The following is a 21,361-nucleotide window of genomic DNA, read 5'->3' as shown; positions in this document are numbered from 1 at the left end:
AAATCTCACAGGCTAAGCAGCTTGCCAATGTCCACATCTAATTCTCACCTGTGAAATTCCAACCACGAATGTCAAGCCGCCTTGCAGGAAATGTCCACCAACAATTACCCCAAAGGAAAAACAGGTGCCCACCTGACCGTCTATCACCTCGCCAATAAACCAAGGTCCTGTAGGGGAGGAAATAAATTCAATAGCAATAGTAAATACAATAAGAGATGACTTACTCCACCAGCCCAAAGCATGAGCTAGTATTAGGAAACCTACTTTGTCTAGTGAATCACTTTAGAATAAACACCATGTATTGAGCCTGATACACATTCCTGGGTGAAACTAACAAAGCACAGTGCATCATCAACTGATGTCACCTGACACGCTGCAATGAAAATATTTTTATATAAATCTAATCTCTAACAATTCTTATACCACACAGAACATTTTTGCTACAGGTAGAAATGGTGTATTCATAGAAACTATCCTTCTGCAACACAAATCTTTCACCAGGGTTACAGTGCATTTATGCACTAGTCTTTCACATCTTGATTTAAATCTGGCTTGGATTACAAATGAAAGTGAGCTTGGCACACTCAGTTTTAGTGGATGTTTATCTGTGTTACAAGTCACCATATAATTTGGTACCATGTTCTTAAGCAAAGACCAGACTAAGTAAGCAGGGTGTTTCGAGGCCAAAGCTGAGGTGCCTTTGTAAGCTATAACATGAAATAGACATGCCATATGCTCACACTTTGCCAAGTCATAACCAGGCCTCAGTCTTTTATTTTAAAAGAATAAGTGAGCCCTGAGTGAAACAAAGTGAATTTGTTTTAAATGTTCACAGAATAATTTTAGAATACAAAGTCATGACATTCTAAGTTTGGAATATTTAACAAACAAGCCTTCGGTTTTATTGTACAAGAATTTTAAAAGTCACAACACAGCTTTGTAACCCACCTAACTTTTTTATTTTATATATAATCTAAAGTTTTATTGAGAAACCTCTGAACACCTCTGCACATTTTAAAAATTACAATTTACATCCTCTAGTATTCTAAGCTACATACCCAGAGCTGTATACAAACTCAGTATCAGAACAGAGTAATAGAAGATGTTTGTTTTGCTCAAGACGTGAAGTGAAAAGGAAGTCAGCATTACTAATCCTGGAGGTTCTGAATGAAAGAAGCAGTTCAGAAAAATTATTAATTCAGAGCATAAAGGATACATATAAAATGTGCCTGTTTAAAACAAATCTAAACATTGTTTAAACAGAATATATAAAATAAGAAAAAAAAATTAACAGACTATTGAGTAAGTTTTGAGCACCAACACAAGTGAATAAACAGGCAGCTTCTCTAAGAACATAAGAATGATCATAGTGGGTTGGACCAATGGTCCAGCTAGCCCAGTGTCTTGTCTTCTGACATTGGTCAGTGCCAGATGCTTCAGATGGAATGAACAGAACAGGCAGTTATGAGTGATCCATTTCTTGTTATCCAGTCTCAGCTTCTGGCAGTTGGAGGTTTAGGGACACCAGGAGTATGTGGTTGTTGTCCCCATTCTGGCTAATAACTATTGGTGGACCTATTCTTCATTAATTTATCTAATTCTTTTTTGAATCCAGTTATACTTTTGGCCTTCACAATATACCCTGGCAATTAGCTCCACAGGTTAACTGTACAGTGTGTGAAGAAATACTTCCTTTTCTTTGTTTTAAACCTGCCGCCTATTAATATCAACAGGTAGCCCTTAATTCTTGTGTTATGTGAAGGTGTAAATAACACTTTCCTAATCACTTTCTCCATACAATCCATGATTTTATAGACCTCTATCATATCCCACCTTCAGCCACTTCTTTTCCAAGCTGAACAGTCCCACCCTTTTAAATCTCCTTGTATGGAAGCTACTACATATCCCAAATAATTTTTGTTTCCTGTTACTGTACCTTTTCCAATTCCAGTATATATATATATTTTTTAGATGGGATAACCCAAATTGCATATAGTATTCAAGGTGTGAGCATATCATGGATTATATAGTGGTATTATGATATTTTCTGTTCTATTATCTATCCTTTCCCTAAAGATTCCTAACTTTCTGTTAGCTTCTTTGACTGCCCCTGCACATTAAGCAGATATTTTCAGAGAACTATTCACAATGACTCCAAGATCTCTTTCTTGAGTGATAACAGCTAATTTAGATTCCATAATTTTCTATGTATAGTTGGGATTATTTTTTCCAACGTGCATTACTTTTCACATATCAATGCTGAATTTCATCTGCCATTTTGTTACGTAGTCACCCGATTTTCTGAAATTCCTTTGTAACTTTTCGCAGTCTGCTTTGGACTTAACTATTTTGAGTAATTTTGTATCATCTGCAAATTTTGCCATCTCTCTGTTAACACACCTTTCCAGATCATTTATGAATAAGTTGAACAGCACATGCCCCAGTACAGATCCTTGCAGGACCCTGCAATTTATCACTCTCCACTGTGAAAATGGACCATTTATTTGTACCCTTTGTTTCCTATCTTTTAACCAGTTACTGATCCAGGAGAGGACTTTCCCTCTTATCCCATTACTGCTTAGTTTACTTAGGAGCCTGTGGTGAGGGACCTTGTCAAAGGCTTTCTGAAAGTCCAAGAATTTTATATCAATTGGCTCATCTTTGTTCATATGCTTGTTGACCCCCTCGAAGAATTCTATTAGATTGGTGAGGCATGATAAACCTTTGTAAAAACCACATTGACTCTTCCCCCAACATATTGTGTTTATCTGTGTGTCTGATAATTCTGTTCTTTACTGTAGTTTCAACCAATTTGCCTGGTCCTGAAGTTAGGTTCACTGACCTGTGATTGCCAGAATCGCCTCTGAAGCCCACTTAAAAAAATAGGCATTACATTAGCTATCCTCCAGTCATCTGTGCAGAGGCTGATTTAAGCGACAGATTACATACCAGGTAGTAGTTCCGCAATTTCACATATGAGTTCCTTCAGAACCCTTGGGTGAATACCATCTGGTCCTGGACTTATTACTGTTTGTTTATTACTTTGTTCTAAAACAGGTGGGCAAACTACGGCCCACAGGCTGGATCTGGCCTGCCAGACGTTTTAATCCCAACCTCGAGAGCCTTCTGGGGAGCGGATCTGGGGTTTGCCCCACTCTGATATGCCAGACAGGGAGCAGGGTCGTGGGCTGCACTACACGGCTCCCAGAACCAGCGGTATGTCCCCCCTCTGGCTCCTATGTGTAGCAGCAGTCAGCTGGCTCTGCTCTGCACGCTGCCCTCATCCCAAGTGCCCAGGGCTGATGAGGGGTTGGGAGAGAGCCGGTACAAATTTCCGGGGCCCGGCTTCCCCAGCTTTGTTGGCCCTGTTTAGCCAGTCTGTCCTTGCTGGGGGGCCCAAAAATTTTTTTTCACTGGGGCCCAAACCTGCTCTCGGAGGCCCTGCAAGCACCGTCCCTGCAGCTCCTGCAGATGGGGCAGCACGCAATGCTCCCTGGCCGTGCCTCTGCATAGGAGCTAACGGAAGGAAATGCCACTCCTTCCAGGAGCTGCTTGAAGTAAGTGCTGCCCAGAGCCTGCACCCCTGAGCCACTCCCACCCTGCCTCAACCCCTTGCCCCAACCCTAATCCCCCTCCTGCCCTCTGAACCCTTCGGTCCCAGCCTGGAGCCCCCTCCTGCACCCCAAATCCCTCATCCCCAGCCCCACCCCAGAGCCCGCACCTCCAGCCAGAGCCCTCCTCACCCTGCACCCTACAAGCCCTGCCCTAGCCCCCTCCCACACCCTGAACTCCTCATTTCTGGCCCCACCCCAGAGCCCAGCAAACCCAGTCAGAGCCCTCATCCCCTCCCACACCCCAACTCCAACGTTGTGAGCACTCATGGCCTGCCATACAATTTCTATACCCAGATGTGGCCCTTGGGCCAAAAAGTTTGCCCACCCCTGTTCTAAAACCTGCTCTATTGACACCCCAATTTGGGAGAGTTCCTCAGATTTGTCACCTAATGGGGTCGCCAGGGCTGGCTTAGACTTGCTGAGGCCCAGGGCTAAAGCCAAAGTCTGAGACCCACTGCCTGGGACCGAAGCCCAAGCTCTGGGCAGTGGGGTTCAGTTAAAGGCCATCAGCCTGGGGCTGAAGCCTTTTGGCTTCAGCTTTGCTCCTCCCCACCTCCCCAAGGGTGTTGGGGTTGAGTGGGTTCAGGCTTCGGTCCCCTCTCCTGCGGTCATGTAGTAATTTTTATTGTCAGAAGGGGGTCGTGGTGCAATGAAGTTTGAGAACCCCTTGACTAGACTATATTTTATTTTACATATCAGAGGTTCTCTGAGCCCTCTTGGAAACAAAATGTCAGCTTCAAGGGACTGAATCAAGCTGAGAGGTGCTACATGCAAAAACTTGCACAGTGAACAGTAGTATAATGATTATTAGGGTGTTTTTTTTTTTTGCTGTCTTCATGTCACAGGATAAAATAGAGAATTGAGGGTGGGGAAAAAAAAATCAAAATCCCCTTAAAAAATACAGACAAAACACTGGCTCTTACCTCTGAGTGTTGGCTTTTTAAGATACCTGAAAATAAGGAGCAAGGTGATCTGAACCAGAACAGTCAGCCCAAACAGTACTCGAGTCTGAAAACAAGCACAATTATTCCAATAAATCAAAACTTTAAACTGTAGCTATCTTCTTAGTACAGCTGTGTGAATGTGAGAAAAATAAATGGTTTAATTAAAACAGGTATTTTGAGATTCCTGGTGCCATCACATTTCAAAGTAACAATGAGACTTCAGAAACAGGGGAACTTGAGAAAAGTCAGTAAATTCAGGTTAGTTCTGGTTTCTATCAGAAATACTTTCATAGTGAAACAACACTGACTTTGGTAATACATTTATAATAATTTGCAAATTAGTACAGCAGTTGTAAGAACTACTAGTAATTAATTTTCCGTATCAAAGCAAAATGGAAGAGGAATTTTGCAGTCGGTTTCATTGGGTTTTCAAGCTATTGGTATCACACACATGCCTTGCTTTCATCAATAAAGAAAAAAATAAAAGTTAAATTAAAATATACTTCACACAGGAAGACACTTATCACCATATATGTTTTCAGACTGTTGTGCTGAGTAAAACTACAGTATTCTTTTAAGTGACTATAGTGAACATCAGAGTTACAAATTTAGAGAACTAATATCAGAGTTTTGAGAAAGTCACAGGTGCAAAATGAAGCTTCTTTCATATAATTCTATTAATATACATTAATTATAAGATTCCATCCTCCTGTTTATTCCAGTTCTGGTCGTTTGTAAGGGTGAAATCCTGTACCTGTTGAAATCAATGGGATTTTCTACTTTAATGGGCCCAGCATTTCATGTTTGGTCTTTAGCTTTGCTAAAGGCGAGCACAACATGAGCAGATGATGTACAAGTTCTTCCTATAATCTTGTTAGTGCACCTCTGTAGTAATCTATTTTCACTACTCTTCTTTAAATTTAGTTTGGGCTTCACTTTTATGCACTTTGTGGCTTCATTTTTGTATAACCACTCCTACAAAATACATACATAATTCATGCACAAAACATGCATGTGCGCAAAATGGACAGCTGTGGATGCAAATGTGAGGGTTTTTTGCATGTCTAATCAGTGCATGTTCATCTCTGATTGGTGCAACTTGAGAAATGAAGTCTGAAAAGATCTGTGAAGGTTCTTATATGGCCCCATCACTGTAATATCTGACCAACTCAAACATTAATTAAATTATTCTCAATGTGAGGTAGAAAAATGTCTCCGAAAGTCTCTAGCGAAAGAAAGCAGGCATGACAGCTATTCTGGCTGAAAGCACCCACCAGGATGTAGTGGTCTGTAAGGAGAATGAGAGATGAAAAGAAGCCAAATCTAAGAGAGAGGTTTTCGTTCACAGCGAATGTATGACCTTGAGTGCTGCTCTTCCCAATGGCATCCTGGTTGGGAATAAAACAGAGAAGTAATCAGATGTAAATTGTGCCAAACAAGTGTCTTTCAAACCACTTTCCAGAATAATTCAAAATTTCAGGTTAAGGCTCTAGGCTAGGATTGCTAACTTCTCTGGAAATATCTGATTAGTATGCATGCAAATTGCTGTACTAAATACATATTATTGCACAGGTATATTCTTTTTAGGTTAATTATGACAATGTAGTTTTCTGTTGCAAGTAAATGTTTGGCCCTGAGTTTATAATCAGGAAGCGTTGCATGGGAAAGGGACCCTTTCAGAGACTCAGCAACTTTTGGAAGGGGGCTACCTTCAGCCATCAGTTTTTTTTGTTTTTTTCAACTCTGGAGACCCTCACCTCTGAAACAAGTCTGGGAGTCATGCTGTGTTCCATTTTTGATATTTTCTTTAACTAAATTGTAATTGCTGCACTCTCAACTATAAACCAGAGTATGGTAATGCATTTTTCTTCCCAGTACTACTAGTATATTTATTCAACATAATTCCATGATTTTTGTTCATACATTTGTAGCACTGAGAACCTGTCTCCCAGGACATAATAAATAGGATATTTATCAAATTGTCAGGAGTATGTAGTATGTTTTATAATATAGATGTGATCACAAGGATTTAAACTTTGAACAGTCACATAAAATTGTGAATATTAAATATTAGACAAATTAGAAAAAATTATGAGTATTCACATTTTCTCCAGCTAAATAATCAGAGTTAAAACCTGACCCCTCTGCTCCTCCACTGGGATATTAGCTTTTCAGAGTATTCAGTTACTGGATGTGTTAGTGATGTATGACTGGAGAGGACTGGAAGTTCATTTTTATACAGCTCCATCCTATTAAAATGGTGGGAAATGCATATATTTGCACACTGTACTACTCGTAGATAGCCAGCCCCACTCAACTCTACTTACATGTTATCTTGTGTTTGTGCTGCTGCATGTGTGTGATGGGGCACAGAGGTCCCACACTGGCAAGGAGGAGGGTAAATGAAGGCTTGTTGACCAACCTGGCCCCACCCAACTACACTTGCAGCAGGTATCAGCTGTGGAGGTGGGAATTAAAAGGAGAAGGCCCAGCTCAGTTCACAGCTGGCCAGGAAGAATAGAGTTTGGATTGTCCCATGCTGAGGGAAGCTTGATTTCAGCCAAGAGTCCGAGGCAGCTTGCTACCTGAGCAAGTCTCCTAGTTGATGAGATCACAAGGCCCTGGGAGACTGACCAAAAGGACAGAGTGCATGAAAACAAGCCCTGCGTAGAAGGGTGAGGTCCTGCTGACGACTTGTCAGGTGATTCTGAGTTTGTAGCATTTCTTTATTTTTGGATGCAAATATTGTGGAAAGGATGAGGCTCAAGTGTGTTTGTCTTAGTTGGAGGGCTAAAGCACCATTGCAGTGGACCTCATGAGAGATGACAACCAACTGTTGGAGGTCCTGTGACAGAGTGAGTAGTGCCCTATAGAGCCACAAGAGGGCACCGTGGAAATGAGCCCTGTAACAATGGTGGCTTTCCTGCTCCATTTGAGAAGAATCAGTTCTGAAATTTTAATGCTTTCTTTAGGAAGAAAAAATAAAAGGTTAAGAACAAGCTAGGATGCCCAACGTTAACAGTACAGCAAGTTGACTAGAGAAAATCCTTACTGTCCTTATCTTGCTGTGTTACAAAGAGAGAAAGCTACATATATGGATGAGTACACTTACACAAACCATTAAAATTTCCAAATCTGAAGTATGACTCCATTAAAGAAGAGAGGTTTTTCCCGTACAGAAATGCTGTCTGGCTAGGCTATGCATGGTCATGGTGAGACAGAAATTTACTTTCTCAATACTATTGATTTCTATGCATAAACGTATACAAATATGGAAGAGTTTGCTCAGTTTCCATTAGAGCTTCTTAAAGGAACAATACTAAACTACAGCTGCCAGAAGGAGAACTGTTCCTCATAATGTTATATTCAAACAACATAATGTCAATAACGATTTGGTGTTGTGTGATATAAAAAACATGTTAGGTGTTAGCCTTTGACAAATTTTTAGATCAATTCCAAGCAAACAATTTACTACAACTTTATCTCCAAGGCCCTCCAGATTTGGATCCTTGCCCTTAGTAGGCAAGGAACTGCCTCTTTCTTAACTGTCTAAAAATTTGCTTGAAGAAACATCACATTAACATATTTCTGGTCCAAGTCAGAGTGCCCCTCTTTTGAGGCAATCTTAAAATAGCACTTACTTGTTATTTGAAAAACCTTGTTTACCAATGATCTGATCTCCCCTTGTATCTGACATCAATACATTTTCAGTTTGAAGTGTAAATCCTTTTGTACATACCCTTAAATAAAGTCTCAATGTTAGGAATTCAGACTTTTTCACTGAATAAATCTGATTTCCATTTCTGCTGCCTGGCAGACAAAACTGAAATGTACAAATATTTATTTAAACTAAACTCATCCCTACTTACATGATGCAGTATGTTGATAGTCTAGGACAGTGGTTCTCAATCAGTGTATCACTGTGGGCTGCATATGCGGCCCACAAAGTGTTACCTGGGCTGCAGGTTGAGAACCACAGTGCCCATCACCTAACTCCACCTCCCCTCTGCCCCCACAAACTCCTATGGCCAGCGCCCTCCACCCAGAGGCTCCAACACAGAGTGGGGCCAGAAGCAGAGTGCCAGACATGGGGCAGGAACCCCAAACCTGGACCCTGCAGTGCGGGGCTGGGGCTCAGTCAGGACCCTGACCCCAGACCCTACTGCAACCCTGAAGCTCGCTGCGTGGGGCTGGGTGGCAGCCGGGACCCCAGACCCCGCTGGGTGGTGCCAGGGAGCACCCGGTAGCCAGGACCCTGCCATGTGGGGCTAGGCAGCCAGCTAGCTCCTGAGACCCTGGACTCTGCCGTGCAAGGCCAGGCAGCAGCCAGGACCCCGGACCTTGCTGTACAGAGCCAGGCAGCAGCCAGCAGCCTGGAGTCTGACATGTGGGGCTGAGCGGCATCCGGCAACCTGGACCCCGCTGCACAGAGCTGGGGGCAGCAGGCAGCCCGGACCCAGAAGCCTGCTGTGTGGAGCGGGGAACCCACAGCCTTTAGCACACAGCTGAGCTGGGCCACAGCTGTGTGCTAACTGGGATGCATGCAGCCCGCAGGCTGAGAACCGCTGGCTTAGGCAGTATAGGTTAAAGTAATGAATGCCAGTAAATAGCTAACCTGGACAGTTACATCTATGTGATGTAACCCTTCACTGTAGTTTTGAGGGTTCCACTTCAGTACGTAGAGAGGACCAGACACATGACGAGCATCCCCCAAATGAATTCCATCAATACTGACCTTCACAGAGGTGATGAAAGAAGGAGAGAAGACCAAAATTCTAAGAAGTAAAAACAAACAGGTTCATCATGAGATTTGCAGGACAGTTTACCACCACCCCTTGGAGACAAGTCATTAGGTTACACTTCCTAATGTTTAGAAGTTCAAAGGATTAAAAAAGGGAAGAGCTGGAGTTATTGCAGACAATCCTTGAGATATTAGATCCTGGCTGTAATTTACATAAGAGGGAGTCATCCTGCTTAGCTATACCCCTAATTATCCCCATCAACTTACTAGGAGCCAAGAGTGAAAAGGAATGTGGCAGCCCTCTCCCAAAAAAGTGGGAACAGTCTATGAGGAGAAGTTTTTCTGACTACAGAAAAGAAAATCTTAACAAAACCGTTAATACACATGGTATATGTAGTTCTGCTAAATCTATATATGACATCAATTCACATGATCTTCTCAAATACCTTTTTACTGAAATGAAAATTTAATCAAAGTCTGTATTGGTGACTTACTGGTAGCACAATGCCATGCAAGAGATTCAAGTGCAATTCTCAGCCTGGATTTTTGACTCTCTATATTGATACTCCCAAGGAGAGAGGCTGTGAAAAGGAGGTTTTTTTATAGTATTCAACTCTGTCTAAAATCTATCTTTGCCAGGGTCAGATGGTGCAAAACTGGACTGTAGAATTGATAAAGTTATAGCTATTTTCAGCAGTGCCGTAACGAGGGCAAGGTGAGAGAGGCCTTGCCTCAGGCACAGAAGGGGAGGGGCATAGAAAGTCTCTCATTTGGCAGCAATTCAGCGGCAAGTCCTTCCCTCCAAGAGGGAGTGAGGGACCCGCCACCGAATTGCTGCCCATCATTGGCAAGGGAGAGGGGTGGCACATCCGGCTCTTGGGCGGAAATTTGGCAGCGGGTCCCTCAGTCCTTCTCGGAGGGAAGGACCTGGCGCCAAATTGCCGCCAAAGAACGGCGGCAATTTGGTGGCAGGTCCTTCCCTCCGAGAGGAACCTGCTATCGAAGAGCCAGACATGCCGCCCCTGTCCCTTGCCTCGGGCACAAAAATCCCTATTTACGGCTCTGATCCTCAGGACCCTAACTGGAACAGACTTAGCTAGACCACATAAAACCAAAGGGGATCCATTTATGTCAAATATTTCATACCACAATTGGCAGACACAGGCAAACACGCACGCACACACACACGCATAGAGATTTTGCTGACATTTGTCAGTCCTTTTTTAAAGTTCTTTTTATTTCTTTCCCCCCACACAGGAGTAGAATAATTTGGTTTATATAGCTCAATTTTATGAGAAACATTCACACCCAAGTAAACAAGAGAGGGCAATTTTAATTGTTTTCCCTGCAGTACCGTTGCCATTTCAATTAAAGTGTCGCAGTTTGCTTTTTCCCCCATGGTAATTTTGTACCCTAAAATCTTTCCAAGTTCTTTCATTTCTGATTATGCAATAGGAAAAGTAGAGTAAGGCTCCCTCAAATGAAGCAGGCTATCATGCATATATGGTGAAATATAGTTGTGTTTTCCACCAGTTAATATACGACGTATTGTTGGGATGATACTGAATTAGTTGGATGAAAGGTTCTAACAGGATCAGCTAATTGGAGGGGGCAGGAATGGACAGCTTTGCCTGGGCACTCCTTCCTAACCGAAGAGGGAAACACATTTCTGTACATTTAATTCTACTCATACATGATTTAAATAAAGAGCCAAATTCAAATATTCTAGTGCTTTTAAGAGGAAATCCCACTCCATCCTATCAAAGGTCCTGGAGTCTAAACTTCAGATAGCTCTTCTTGTTGACTGAGTCCTCAGTTTTACTTAGCCTACGAATACTGACTACAATTCCTTTCCGCTACAAAGCCTGCTTAAGTTCAATGTACAAATTAATACTTCCTCAAGTGTTAAGACTACAATTTTCATGCAAATATCAGAATCCTGATTCAACATGGAGATTGTTCCTCAAGATGCACATCTCCTTTTAAAATACAGATTGTAGACAAAGTTAACTGTTGAGAAGAGATTTCTTCCTTAATGATCTAGCTGAAAATGTCCATGAGACTGTAGTGATTTTGGCAAGTAAGCACTTGTAAAATTCTGTAAAACTATCTGCTTCAAGTGCTTTCACCAAATTAAGATGAAGTACAGCTTTGGAAACTTCAGCAGGTATAAGGCCTTTTCATAGTTCTTATTTCTTTTCCTTTGTAAGTTTACCTTTTGCAAGTTATTTTATATCTGTTGTTGATTCTTGGGATTCAGATGTGTAATAAGACTTGAAACATCATCATACACTGCAGACTCATTTTTTATGGATCTGGTAATTCCCCTGATTCATCCAACAGCTCATTAGTTGTATTTAGAGTTTCTTTCTTAAATTACTAAATAAGAAGCTTTCATATTTTATTCCCTCAATCAAATTCTCTTGCTTTATTAAACTGTAATGTGTTCTTCTGCCATTTCAAAGTTAATTTTCCTATATTCTTGCCTAATATAAAGTTATAAACATTCCCATTTGTGTGTGTGCGCATGTACGTGCATGAGCATGCCCCAAGAAACCCTTAATGCCACCTGGCAAGGGGGTTACAGGAATGTCTTGATTCTGGTACGTACATTCTTGTTCACCAAAGAATGTCATGTGAGGTGTCAAATGAAAGCCAGGGTCTCACTGGACATCAATATCATTGTGAAATGTAAGTACAGATACTATGTAAAGAATATGTTTTAAAGTCTGTATTAAGGCAGAGTTGACAAATAGGTTTTCTGTCAGGCAAGAGTTGTTTATTCACTTCTCTCTCTGTTGAGATGTAAATTAAGCATTGTAAACTAACACAATGAATGTCTATTACATATAAAGTCAAAAGGGAGATGTGAAATAAACAGGAAAGCAGCACATAGGAAAAATAATCCATGGATAGTTATTCTGACTCTGAGAACAGTAAATATAAGTAGAAGATACCTCTTTATCTTGCACCTAGGTAAGTAAGTATTGATTACGTTTATGAAAACAGGATCTCAACCAACCTTGGTTGAAATGATGCAGAGAACTTGGCAGGTGAGATCAACTTCTTTAGACAGGAGGTTGGCTTGTTAAAATTTAGTGTCTAGAAAGCATGTTATAATTTTGTTTTATATGTAACCTTTGGTTTCCATTATCTTTACTCAATATCTCTTTAATCTTTGGTAATAAACTTATCCTTGTTTTCACTATAGATATATGTCACTGCTGTGATATTTAGCAAGGTGCCAAGCCTGAGTTGATTCATACAACCTGGTGTGTACACTGTTCCCTTGGGAATTTTCTGGTATTCCTATGAGTGTTCAGTAGATAAGGGACTGGATACCACAGAGGAATGCTTCAAAGGAGCTCGAGGACTGGGGTACACCTATTGTTAACCTGCAAGGCAGAATAAGGGCTGGCATACCCCAGAGGAGAGTGCTTGGGTAGCTAACAGACTGGCGGTGTCAGAGAGTTGACACCAAGGTAAACACAAGCAAGTCTCCCTCATGTGAGAGGCGGGGGAGGATACCAAGGTGACTCTCAGTCCTGGGTACCCCAAGAACTCTGTGTGTGTGTGTGCGCGTGTGTGTGCGTTTTTTGCATTCTCAATTGGGAGCAGCACAGAGTGTACCGGATCCCCATAAGAAGGTCTCATCACTGCCCTCCTTTTAATCTCTAAAAAGGCTTCCAGGGAAGTAGATACTGAGCCACATCCCCCTCTCATATGAGGTGAGCACACTCTCTCAGGAAACAGCTTATGAAGGTACTTACTCCCCTCAGGAGCCCCAGTTACATTATAATTTTATAACTAGGAATGTTTTAAGAGAATTGTCTGTCTGTGGAGGGAATTGGAAAGGAGATGCACAGGAGAATGGGAGTAATCAGGAAACAAACTGTATTATTCAGTATTCCTATAAATCCAGCCATATTAACAATTTAAAAGTAAATAAAAATAGAAATAAAGTAGTTCAGGTTTAAAAATACAAAATATGGAAATAGGCAGAGGTGGAGGGTTTTTTTTATTATATAAAAAAACCTGAAAATAGGCAGATGCAGGCTAAAAAAGCCTGATGAAAGCAGAGGCATAAACACACAGAGAAACACTTAGATGAATATAAGCAAACATAAAAACTGAAATTGGTAGATGCAGTGGTATACTGAGAGATTAACAACTATTATCAAGAAACTGATTATGGGCCTAGTTCTGCCTGCTTTGATCACACAAATAGTCCCATCAGCTTCAGTGGGAACATTTGCATGAGTAAAGCAAATGTAATATGGATCTATATAGACTGCTTTTATCATACAATAACCTCCTAGAGAATTGGATTTGAAGAGGAATGAACATATGTTAACTTAAGATACATCTACACTGCAAAATAAAACAAACAAAACCAACCACCCATCCACCCACCCACTCATGGCAGCAAATCTCAGAGCCCAGGTCAACTGACTCAGGCTCATGGGGCTTGCATTACAGGGCTAAAAATAGCAGTGTAGATGTTTCTGTTCAGGCTGGAGAACGGGCTCTGAGACTTCCCTCCCTTCACCAAGTTTCAGAACCTGAAAGGGAACATCCACACTGCTATTTTTAGCCTTGTAGCATGAGCCCAAGGCAAGTGACCTGAACTCTGAGGCTTGCAATGGGTGGGTTGGTTGGTTGGTTTTTTTGCAGTATAGACATACCCATATAGACACATCTACATTGATTAAGTCACAGAGAAACATCCAATTGTAAAAGAACTCACTGAAAGTTTCAAGAGACCCCAGGATACCTGATGTGGGTGGAGTGAAGAATTTTCACTAGTGGTTCATGAGTAGAGCTGCTATAAAGTAACGATTTGGGGTTGGTGATGAGAACAGCTGGCCACTCCTCAAAGTTCAGATCTGCAAAGCTAAGGAGGTCATGATCAAATGCAAGGATCCGGTACCTGATAAGAGGTTAAAACAAGACAATTTTGTTAATATGGGCTATTGCAAAGGCAGAGAATTCACAAATTTCCCCAAAGCTTTATTTTCCAAATTGTGTGTTTGAGCGTGTAATGAGTAGCAGGTGATACAGTTTTTAGACTGAGACTTTCAAATTCATTTTACTTATTATGGAAGTGCCATGTGCAGTCCCATAGTTAAGACTGAGTTGAGTTTTGACCTTGTAGCAGGAATTCAACTATTCTGTTATGTATGAAGAATTATTATTACTAATTATCTGTATTACCATAGTACTTAGAGCTCTAGTCATGGACAAGGACCCCATTGTGCTAGGTGCCGTACAACCACACTTATCCTTCCTAAAATCACAGCATTTACTTTTTGAGCACAGAATGAATTTTCTGATAATTTACAAATCAAATGGGTTAGTTTAGGAATTAAAATGGGTCCTTTTGAGATATTTACATCCCATATCACACAGTTTCTGTCTCACAAATTATGTTAATAATAGGTAAGGTGGATGCTTCACACTTCCGTTATAGTTAAAACTCACTGAAATTTTGTGCATAGGCTACCTGCGAAGACTTAAAAAAACCACACATGATTAATGTTCATTTCTCCACCCTCCCCAACCTCCCATTCTTCATAATTGAAAGTTTCTCTTCATCGGGATCTGACAAACTATGTTCTACTACAGAAAATTCTATGTAAAACTTCCCCCTTTCAAAACAATTGCCATCTCCTGTTGCTCTCAATGGGACTGAGGTCATAACTTGCCCACAATTAGATGCCCTTCTGAAATGGTTACAGGCTGCTCATGAGGATGGCTGTTGGCTTCACTCTCACTGGGAACAATGAGAGGTGGTGGCCATTTTGAAAGAGGACACTTTTTCTTGTAACAATACAATGAGGGTTAGAACAAAAAAGGGAAAATCCAATGCATTTTAAAAAGTTAGTTTAAATCTAATCCACAAATACTAACAAGCTTTAATTATATTGTTATTGCATAGTGTCACTACTTGACAAAGTTAAGGTTGCTTAGGTACCATAACTGTGCATTTCCACACCTCAACATGTTCAGATTTCTTTTAAAAATTAACCTGACCTCAGAATTGCCTCCGTTTTATAATGATTGGGTGTTAGGATAATTACAACATCCCTGCATGACAGGGTGTGTAGCCCACACCATCCCTAATGTGGGCTCTCACTAACTCTAAGGCCATTTAGGTTAGCTGGCCTCATAAGCAAGAGGGAGGGCCAGGGTTAATTTAAGAATGAAGCCCAGCTGGAGAAGGGGTGGGACAAGACTATAAAGCCAGGTGGCTAAAAGCAGAAGGGGGCTGCAGGGGAAGGGTATACAGTCACACTCTGGGATGAGTGAGGATATCAAGGACAAGAAGAAAGTCCAGGGGGAGAGTAAACCCTAAGATCTGATCCTGGAGTAAGGAGTCTAGCAAGAGGCTAGGAGGGGGTGAAGTAGCCATGGCAAGTCGAGTAGACTCCCATGGTAAACCCAGAACCAGTCAAAGGAAGTGAGAAAAGCTGGGTAGGAAGGAACCCAGGGAAACACCAACAGGGATGGGGATTGAGCAGACCTGGATTGTTGTGTATAGGGTCCTTGGGCGAGAACCCATGTAGTAGGTGGGCTCAGATTCCCCTGCTAGCCACTGCTATAGTGGCAAAGAGTCCCAAGCAGGGACTGAACACATCCAGAAAAGGCATTTGTACAGTGGTCCTGTTGGACTTTGTGACCCTGGAAGGGGTGGACTGAATGGGGATCTCACTGGAAGGCCAAGTTACCAGAAGAGTAAGTACTGCAGAGAGAACAGAAGGGGGCATCCTACTCTGCAAGAGCTAACTTTCCCAGATCCGGACATGAACAGGCACACTAGCAGTGAGTGGGAATCCTGTTACATCGTGTAATGTGTTTTACCCAGGGCTGGCTCCAGGCACCAGCTTATCAAGCAGGTGCTTGGGGTGACAACTCCAGAGAGGGGCAGCACTTTCACGTATTGGGCGGCAATTTGGCGGAGGGTCCATCACTCCCACTTGGAGCGAAGGACCTCCCGCTGAATTGCTGCAGATTGCGATCGTGGCTTTTTTTTTGTTTTGTTTTGTTTTGGTTGCTTGGGGTGGCCAACCCCTGGAGCCAGCCCTGTTTTTACCCTCCATTACCTGTATTTAGTTTGAATTGTAACACTGTTTTAACAGTTTTTATTTGGTATTTTAATCCAGATTTGACTCTTAACCTCCAGAGATTAAAAGGATAGCATGCCAACCCACTAGATCACATGGATTCCTTGCAACATTTACCACATTTCAGTCTATTGATGCTATATTTATCAGTTAGACTATTTTTGTTATTGAACAGAACAGAGTTGATGCAAAGCAATGACATTTTAAAATACCAATACTGATGTTTTAATTACAGTTCGTGTAGCAATTTGTTGCTGAACACACAGATACACACTATTTAGATTTCCTGTATTCCATTTCTAAATATACAAAATAAGGGGAATATAGTGAAGAAAAATGTTTCTTTGACATAATGTATTATAATTATTTCAAACTGTTAGCATAGGGGGAAAATTCCCAGTGTTACATATGAAGGTATTTTTCATAATCATTAATGGTAGGAGCTAATGCAACAGGGACATCACGTCTGCTAACCTCTCCACAAAGAATAAAAAGAAAGGTTCACCACTTCACCAGGTAGCATCTGTGTATAACACTTACTTTTTCACTGGGGGTTTACTTACTTCCTATTTTCCATCCAGTCTCCCAGCTCCAGTTCCAGAGTGCCCTGAGGGTGCCGACTATGCAGGACTGGCATCAGTCCACCCAATGTATGGAGGTGTCCACACAAATAGGCTGTGGCAGAGCTAGTCAAAAACAATATGATTATTATGCTGCTCTACAGCCAAAATGCTTCTGAAATAAATGTAGTCTAACTTTACTAATTCTGAGAACAAAAATGATACTTAAAATTGTTGATTGGCTCTAGTTTTCAAGATATGCTATTGGGTCAGTATTTACGACCCTTGACTTGAGAATGGCGGAGGATAAGTGAGTTATAAAGGGAAGGGATCTCAATTTAAACCAGAAATGACTAAAATACATCTTTGACTGGATCTATGAATAAATCTATGACTGGGTTTGGACAGTACTTGCTTTTTAGGCAAAACAATGAATGAGGCAATCTGAGGCTGGTATTGCATCATACATGATATGAATTGCATCATGTTATTCCTAGAAGTCATGGATGATGCAATCATAACGAAGCTTACGTCACTCTGCTGAACAAATTGCCCTATATCAGCTCTAGAAATCATACGGTGTCGTGCTCTCTTCTTTGTCAGTGTTTGATTTTGCAAAGGGACACATTTCTGTTTAGCTAAAGTGAGCAGAGATGCCTCGTACTTGTCTGAACAGTGCAGATAACTTCTGCTATGTTTGTGGTGAAGTGACTTTTGCATCAAAAAAGCGCAGTATAACCACTATGGTTAAGAAAGCCTATCACCTTTATTTTGGCTGCAAAATGGAGATCAGGACAAGAGATGGGCCCCACACATACGCTGCAACACTTGTGCAACAAATCTTCGCCAGTGGTTGAACAGGAAAAGGAAATCTATGCCTTTTGCCGTGCCAATGATTTGGAGAGAGCCAACAGATCATACCAGCAATTGTTACTTCTGCATGGTGCCTTCAGTTGGGAAAGGTGTGTCAAAGAAGAAAAAGTAGACTGTGCATTATTCAAACATTCCATCGTCTATATGCCCAGTACCCCACGGAGAAGGACTGCCGGTTCCTGATGCATCAGAATCATTCTCACTTGAGTCAGACGAGGAAGAGGAAGAGGATGAAACTTCTGGTCCTGAACCATCAATGTCACAGGACCCACATTTTCTCCCATCCTCCTCCTCTGAACTACACCTCATAACACAAGGTGAACTGAATGATCTTGTCAGGGATTTGGAACTACCCAAGAGTAAGGCAGAGCTGTTGGGCTCCAGACTTCAGCAACAGAAACTCCTGAGAGGCTATCAGGGCAAATGGAAGCCATCAATGCTTGCAGACTATTGCTGGACAGTGACAAGAGATGCTCCATTTAATGAATACAAGAGACAAGCCAAGAAGCGCCGAGTAGACACTGAATAGGACTAAACTATGTATATAATAGTTTTTTGCTTTTGTTTCATAATAAATTTTATTTATATAACCCTTTTGCTGATTTTTAAAGTGTTACATAAACAGGACAGGTGAAATATTATCATGTAAAGCAACCATAAACACATGAAAAGACCTAGGTTTACAATTTATGATTAAAACTTTACTATCTACACAACATACATAGACATAAAATGTAAAAACAAATATCTTAGGAACAGTAGCCAATCAGTTGTTTTAATTGTCATATTTGAATTCAGCACATCAAAATACATAATAAATATCACATTTTATCTCTGAAGCAGATGACTTCTCAAAAATTGTAGACCAGTGTTATTTTACTGGGAAGAAAATGCCACCTTAGGAGAGCTGATTGTTGAAGTGGGGTAATGCTGGAAATATGTAGAAAGAGAAGAGAGATCTTACCTCATTACCATTCGTACTCCCGAGGACGGGGAGATGATTGTTGAAGTGGGGTAATGGCCAAACCAGATGGTCTGGTTGCTATGATGACTTTCTGTGGCCAAGGAAGACAGCTCTTCCATTTGACTCTGAAATGGCAGACAAATTGAAAATGCATTTCATTAGCATTCAGGCTATTTGGATCCAGGAATCAAATAACAAACACCACCAATCACCCTTTAAACTATAAAGAGTACTTTTTTTAGTTCCTATAGAATCATGTGCATAAATGGAACTTTCAGAACTGCTATCAATATCCCCCAATTCAAACAAAATAAAAAGATCAGACACTGGAAAAAATAAAGCTACATAGCAGTCAAAGTATTCCTTTTACTTGAGCAGTGGCAAAAGCAGCATAAAGATCTGCATGAGATTCTCCCCACCCTCACCCCAGGCTTTTTTTGCCCATTTTTGCTTCAGCGTAAAGAAGGCATGCAAGTTGAGAGAGGTGACAGAAGTCCTGGGGAATGCACTAAAATGGTGACCCTCCTTCCTGGACAGCAGGGTGCATTTGATTTAAATCATGATTTAAATCACTAGTCAGGAAGACTTGATTTAATAATGGATTTCTACATAAAAGTGCATTCTTGTTGGTTGCTAGAACCTTAATACATATTCTTCACAGGCAGAGGAACTTCATTAAAATATTTTCAGACTGGGTCTCTTTTACGGCCTGCTGCCGTTATATTCTCTTCTAGTGAGAGAATGGTGTGGTAGATCTCAAATCCATGAAGGCTACACTCAGAAAGACCTCAACACTTCTGGAATATGCTGCTCAAACAGTTTTACTTTTGTTTCTACTGCCTGTCCCTCCCTTCTCACATTTATCTCCAGACTTCTTCTCCTTGTTCAGATCTATTCTGCCCCTAATAATCTTCTATTCATTAAACTTTTTGAAACTTTGCTCTTTTAGAGAGATGTAAGGGATTGACTCCGTGTACACAAATTTGCAGACGGACAATAGGGTTGAGGTCTGTTATTTCTCACCTCTATATATTATTTATTTATTTAAAAACATTTTTGCTGTTAACAAGCATGTTATCTCTGGAGACACAAATCCAAGTTTGAGGACTCCAAAACTAAGCATCTCCGATGGTATCTTCTAGACCAGGGGTAGGCAACCTATGGCACGCGTGCCCAAGGCAGCACTTGAGCTGATTTTCAGTGGCACTCACACTGTTCAGGTCCTAGCCACCAGTCCAGGGGCTCTGCATTTTAATTTAATTTTAAATGAAGTGTCTTAAACATTTTTAAACCTTATTTACTTTACATACAACAATAGTTTAGTTATATATTATAGACTTATAGAAAGAGGCCTTCAAAAACATTAAAATGTATTACTGGCACGCAAAACCTTAAATTAGAGTGAATAAATGAAGACTTGGCACATCGCTTCTGAAAGGTTGCCGACCCCTGTTCTAGACTGAACACTGAGTCCCTTGAGTAGACAGAAAGATTAACCTAAATAATCTATACAGAAGTGACATAACCTTATTCCCAGATTCTGGACCTTAGCGTCCAAAATTTGGGGGTTAGCATGAAAACCTCCAAGCTTAGTTACCAGCTTGGACCTGGTACTGCTGCCACCACCCAAAAAATTAGAGTGTTTTGGGGCACTCTGGTCCCCCTGAAAAACCTTCCCTGGGGACCACAAGACCCAAATCCCTTGAGTCTCACAACAAAGGGAAATAATCCTGATTCCCTTCCCCCCTCCAGGTGCTCCTGGAGAGATACACAGACACAAGCTCTGTGAAACTACGCAGAGTGAGTCCCCCTCTCCGTTCCCAATCCTGGAACAAAAGCACTTTCCTCTTCACCCAGAGGAAATGCAAAATCAGGCTAGCAATCCAACACACAGCTCTCCCCTTGATTTCTTCCTCCCACCAATTCCCTGGTGAGTACAGACTTAATTTCCCTGAAGTAAAGAAAAACTCCAACAGGTCTTAAAAGAAAACTTTATATAAAAAAGAAAGAAAAAATACAAATGGTCTCTCTGTATTAAGATGATACAACACAGGGTCAATTGCTTAAAAGAATATTGAATAAACAGCCTTATTCAAAAAGAATACAAATCAAAGTACTTCAGCATTTATATTCATGCAAATACCAAAGAAAAGAAACCATAGAACTTACTATCTGATCTCTTTGTCCTTACACTTAGAAACAGAAGACTAGAAAGTAGAAAGTACTTCTCCAAAGCTCAGAGGAAACAGGCAGACAAACAAAAGACTCAGAGACACACTTCCCTCCACCCAAAGTTGAAAAAATCCAGTTTCCTGATTGGTTCTCTGGTCAGGTGTTTCAGGTGAAAGAGACATTAACCCTTAGCTATCTGGTTACAACAATAGTTTAGTTATATATTATAGACTTATAGAAAGAGGCCTTCAAAAACATTAAAATGTATTACTGGCACGCAAAACCTTAAATTAGAGTGAATAAATGAAGACTTGGCACATCGCTTCTGAAAGGTTGCCGACCCCTGTTCTAGACTGAACACTGAGTCCC

At 41.1% G+C, this 21,361-nt stretch overlaps 1 protein-coding gene across 1 annotated transcript in view; it reads right to left on the bottom strand.

Annotated features, from left to right (window-relative positions):
* Positions 1-21,361, bottom strand: part of TMEM62 (transmembrane protein 62) — a 47,709-nt gene that overhangs the window by 4,375 nt on the left and 21,973 nt on the right. The window contains 8 exon segments of the mRNA XM_030559612.1: positions 49-167; positions 1,059-1,163; positions 4,538-4,622; positions 5,833-5,946; positions 9,174-9,333; positions 14,074-14,229; positions 16,987-17,109; positions 18,821-18,945. Coding sequence (XP_030415472.1) covers positions 49-167; positions 1,059-1,163; positions 4,538-4,622; positions 5,833-5,946; positions 9,174-9,333; positions 14,074-14,229; positions 16,987-17,109; positions 18,821-18,945 — 987 coding nt within the window.

The sequence above is a fragment of the Gopherus evgoodei genome, chromosome 4 (genome assembly GCF_007399415.2).
Source record: "Gopherus evgoodei ecotype Sinaloan lineage chromosome 4, rGopEvg1_v1.p, whole genome shotgun sequence".
Taxonomy (NCBI): Eukaryota; Metazoa; Chordata; order Testudines; family Testudinidae; genus Gopherus; species Gopherus evgoodei.
This window is presented reverse-complemented; position numbering and strand designations above follow the sequence as displayed.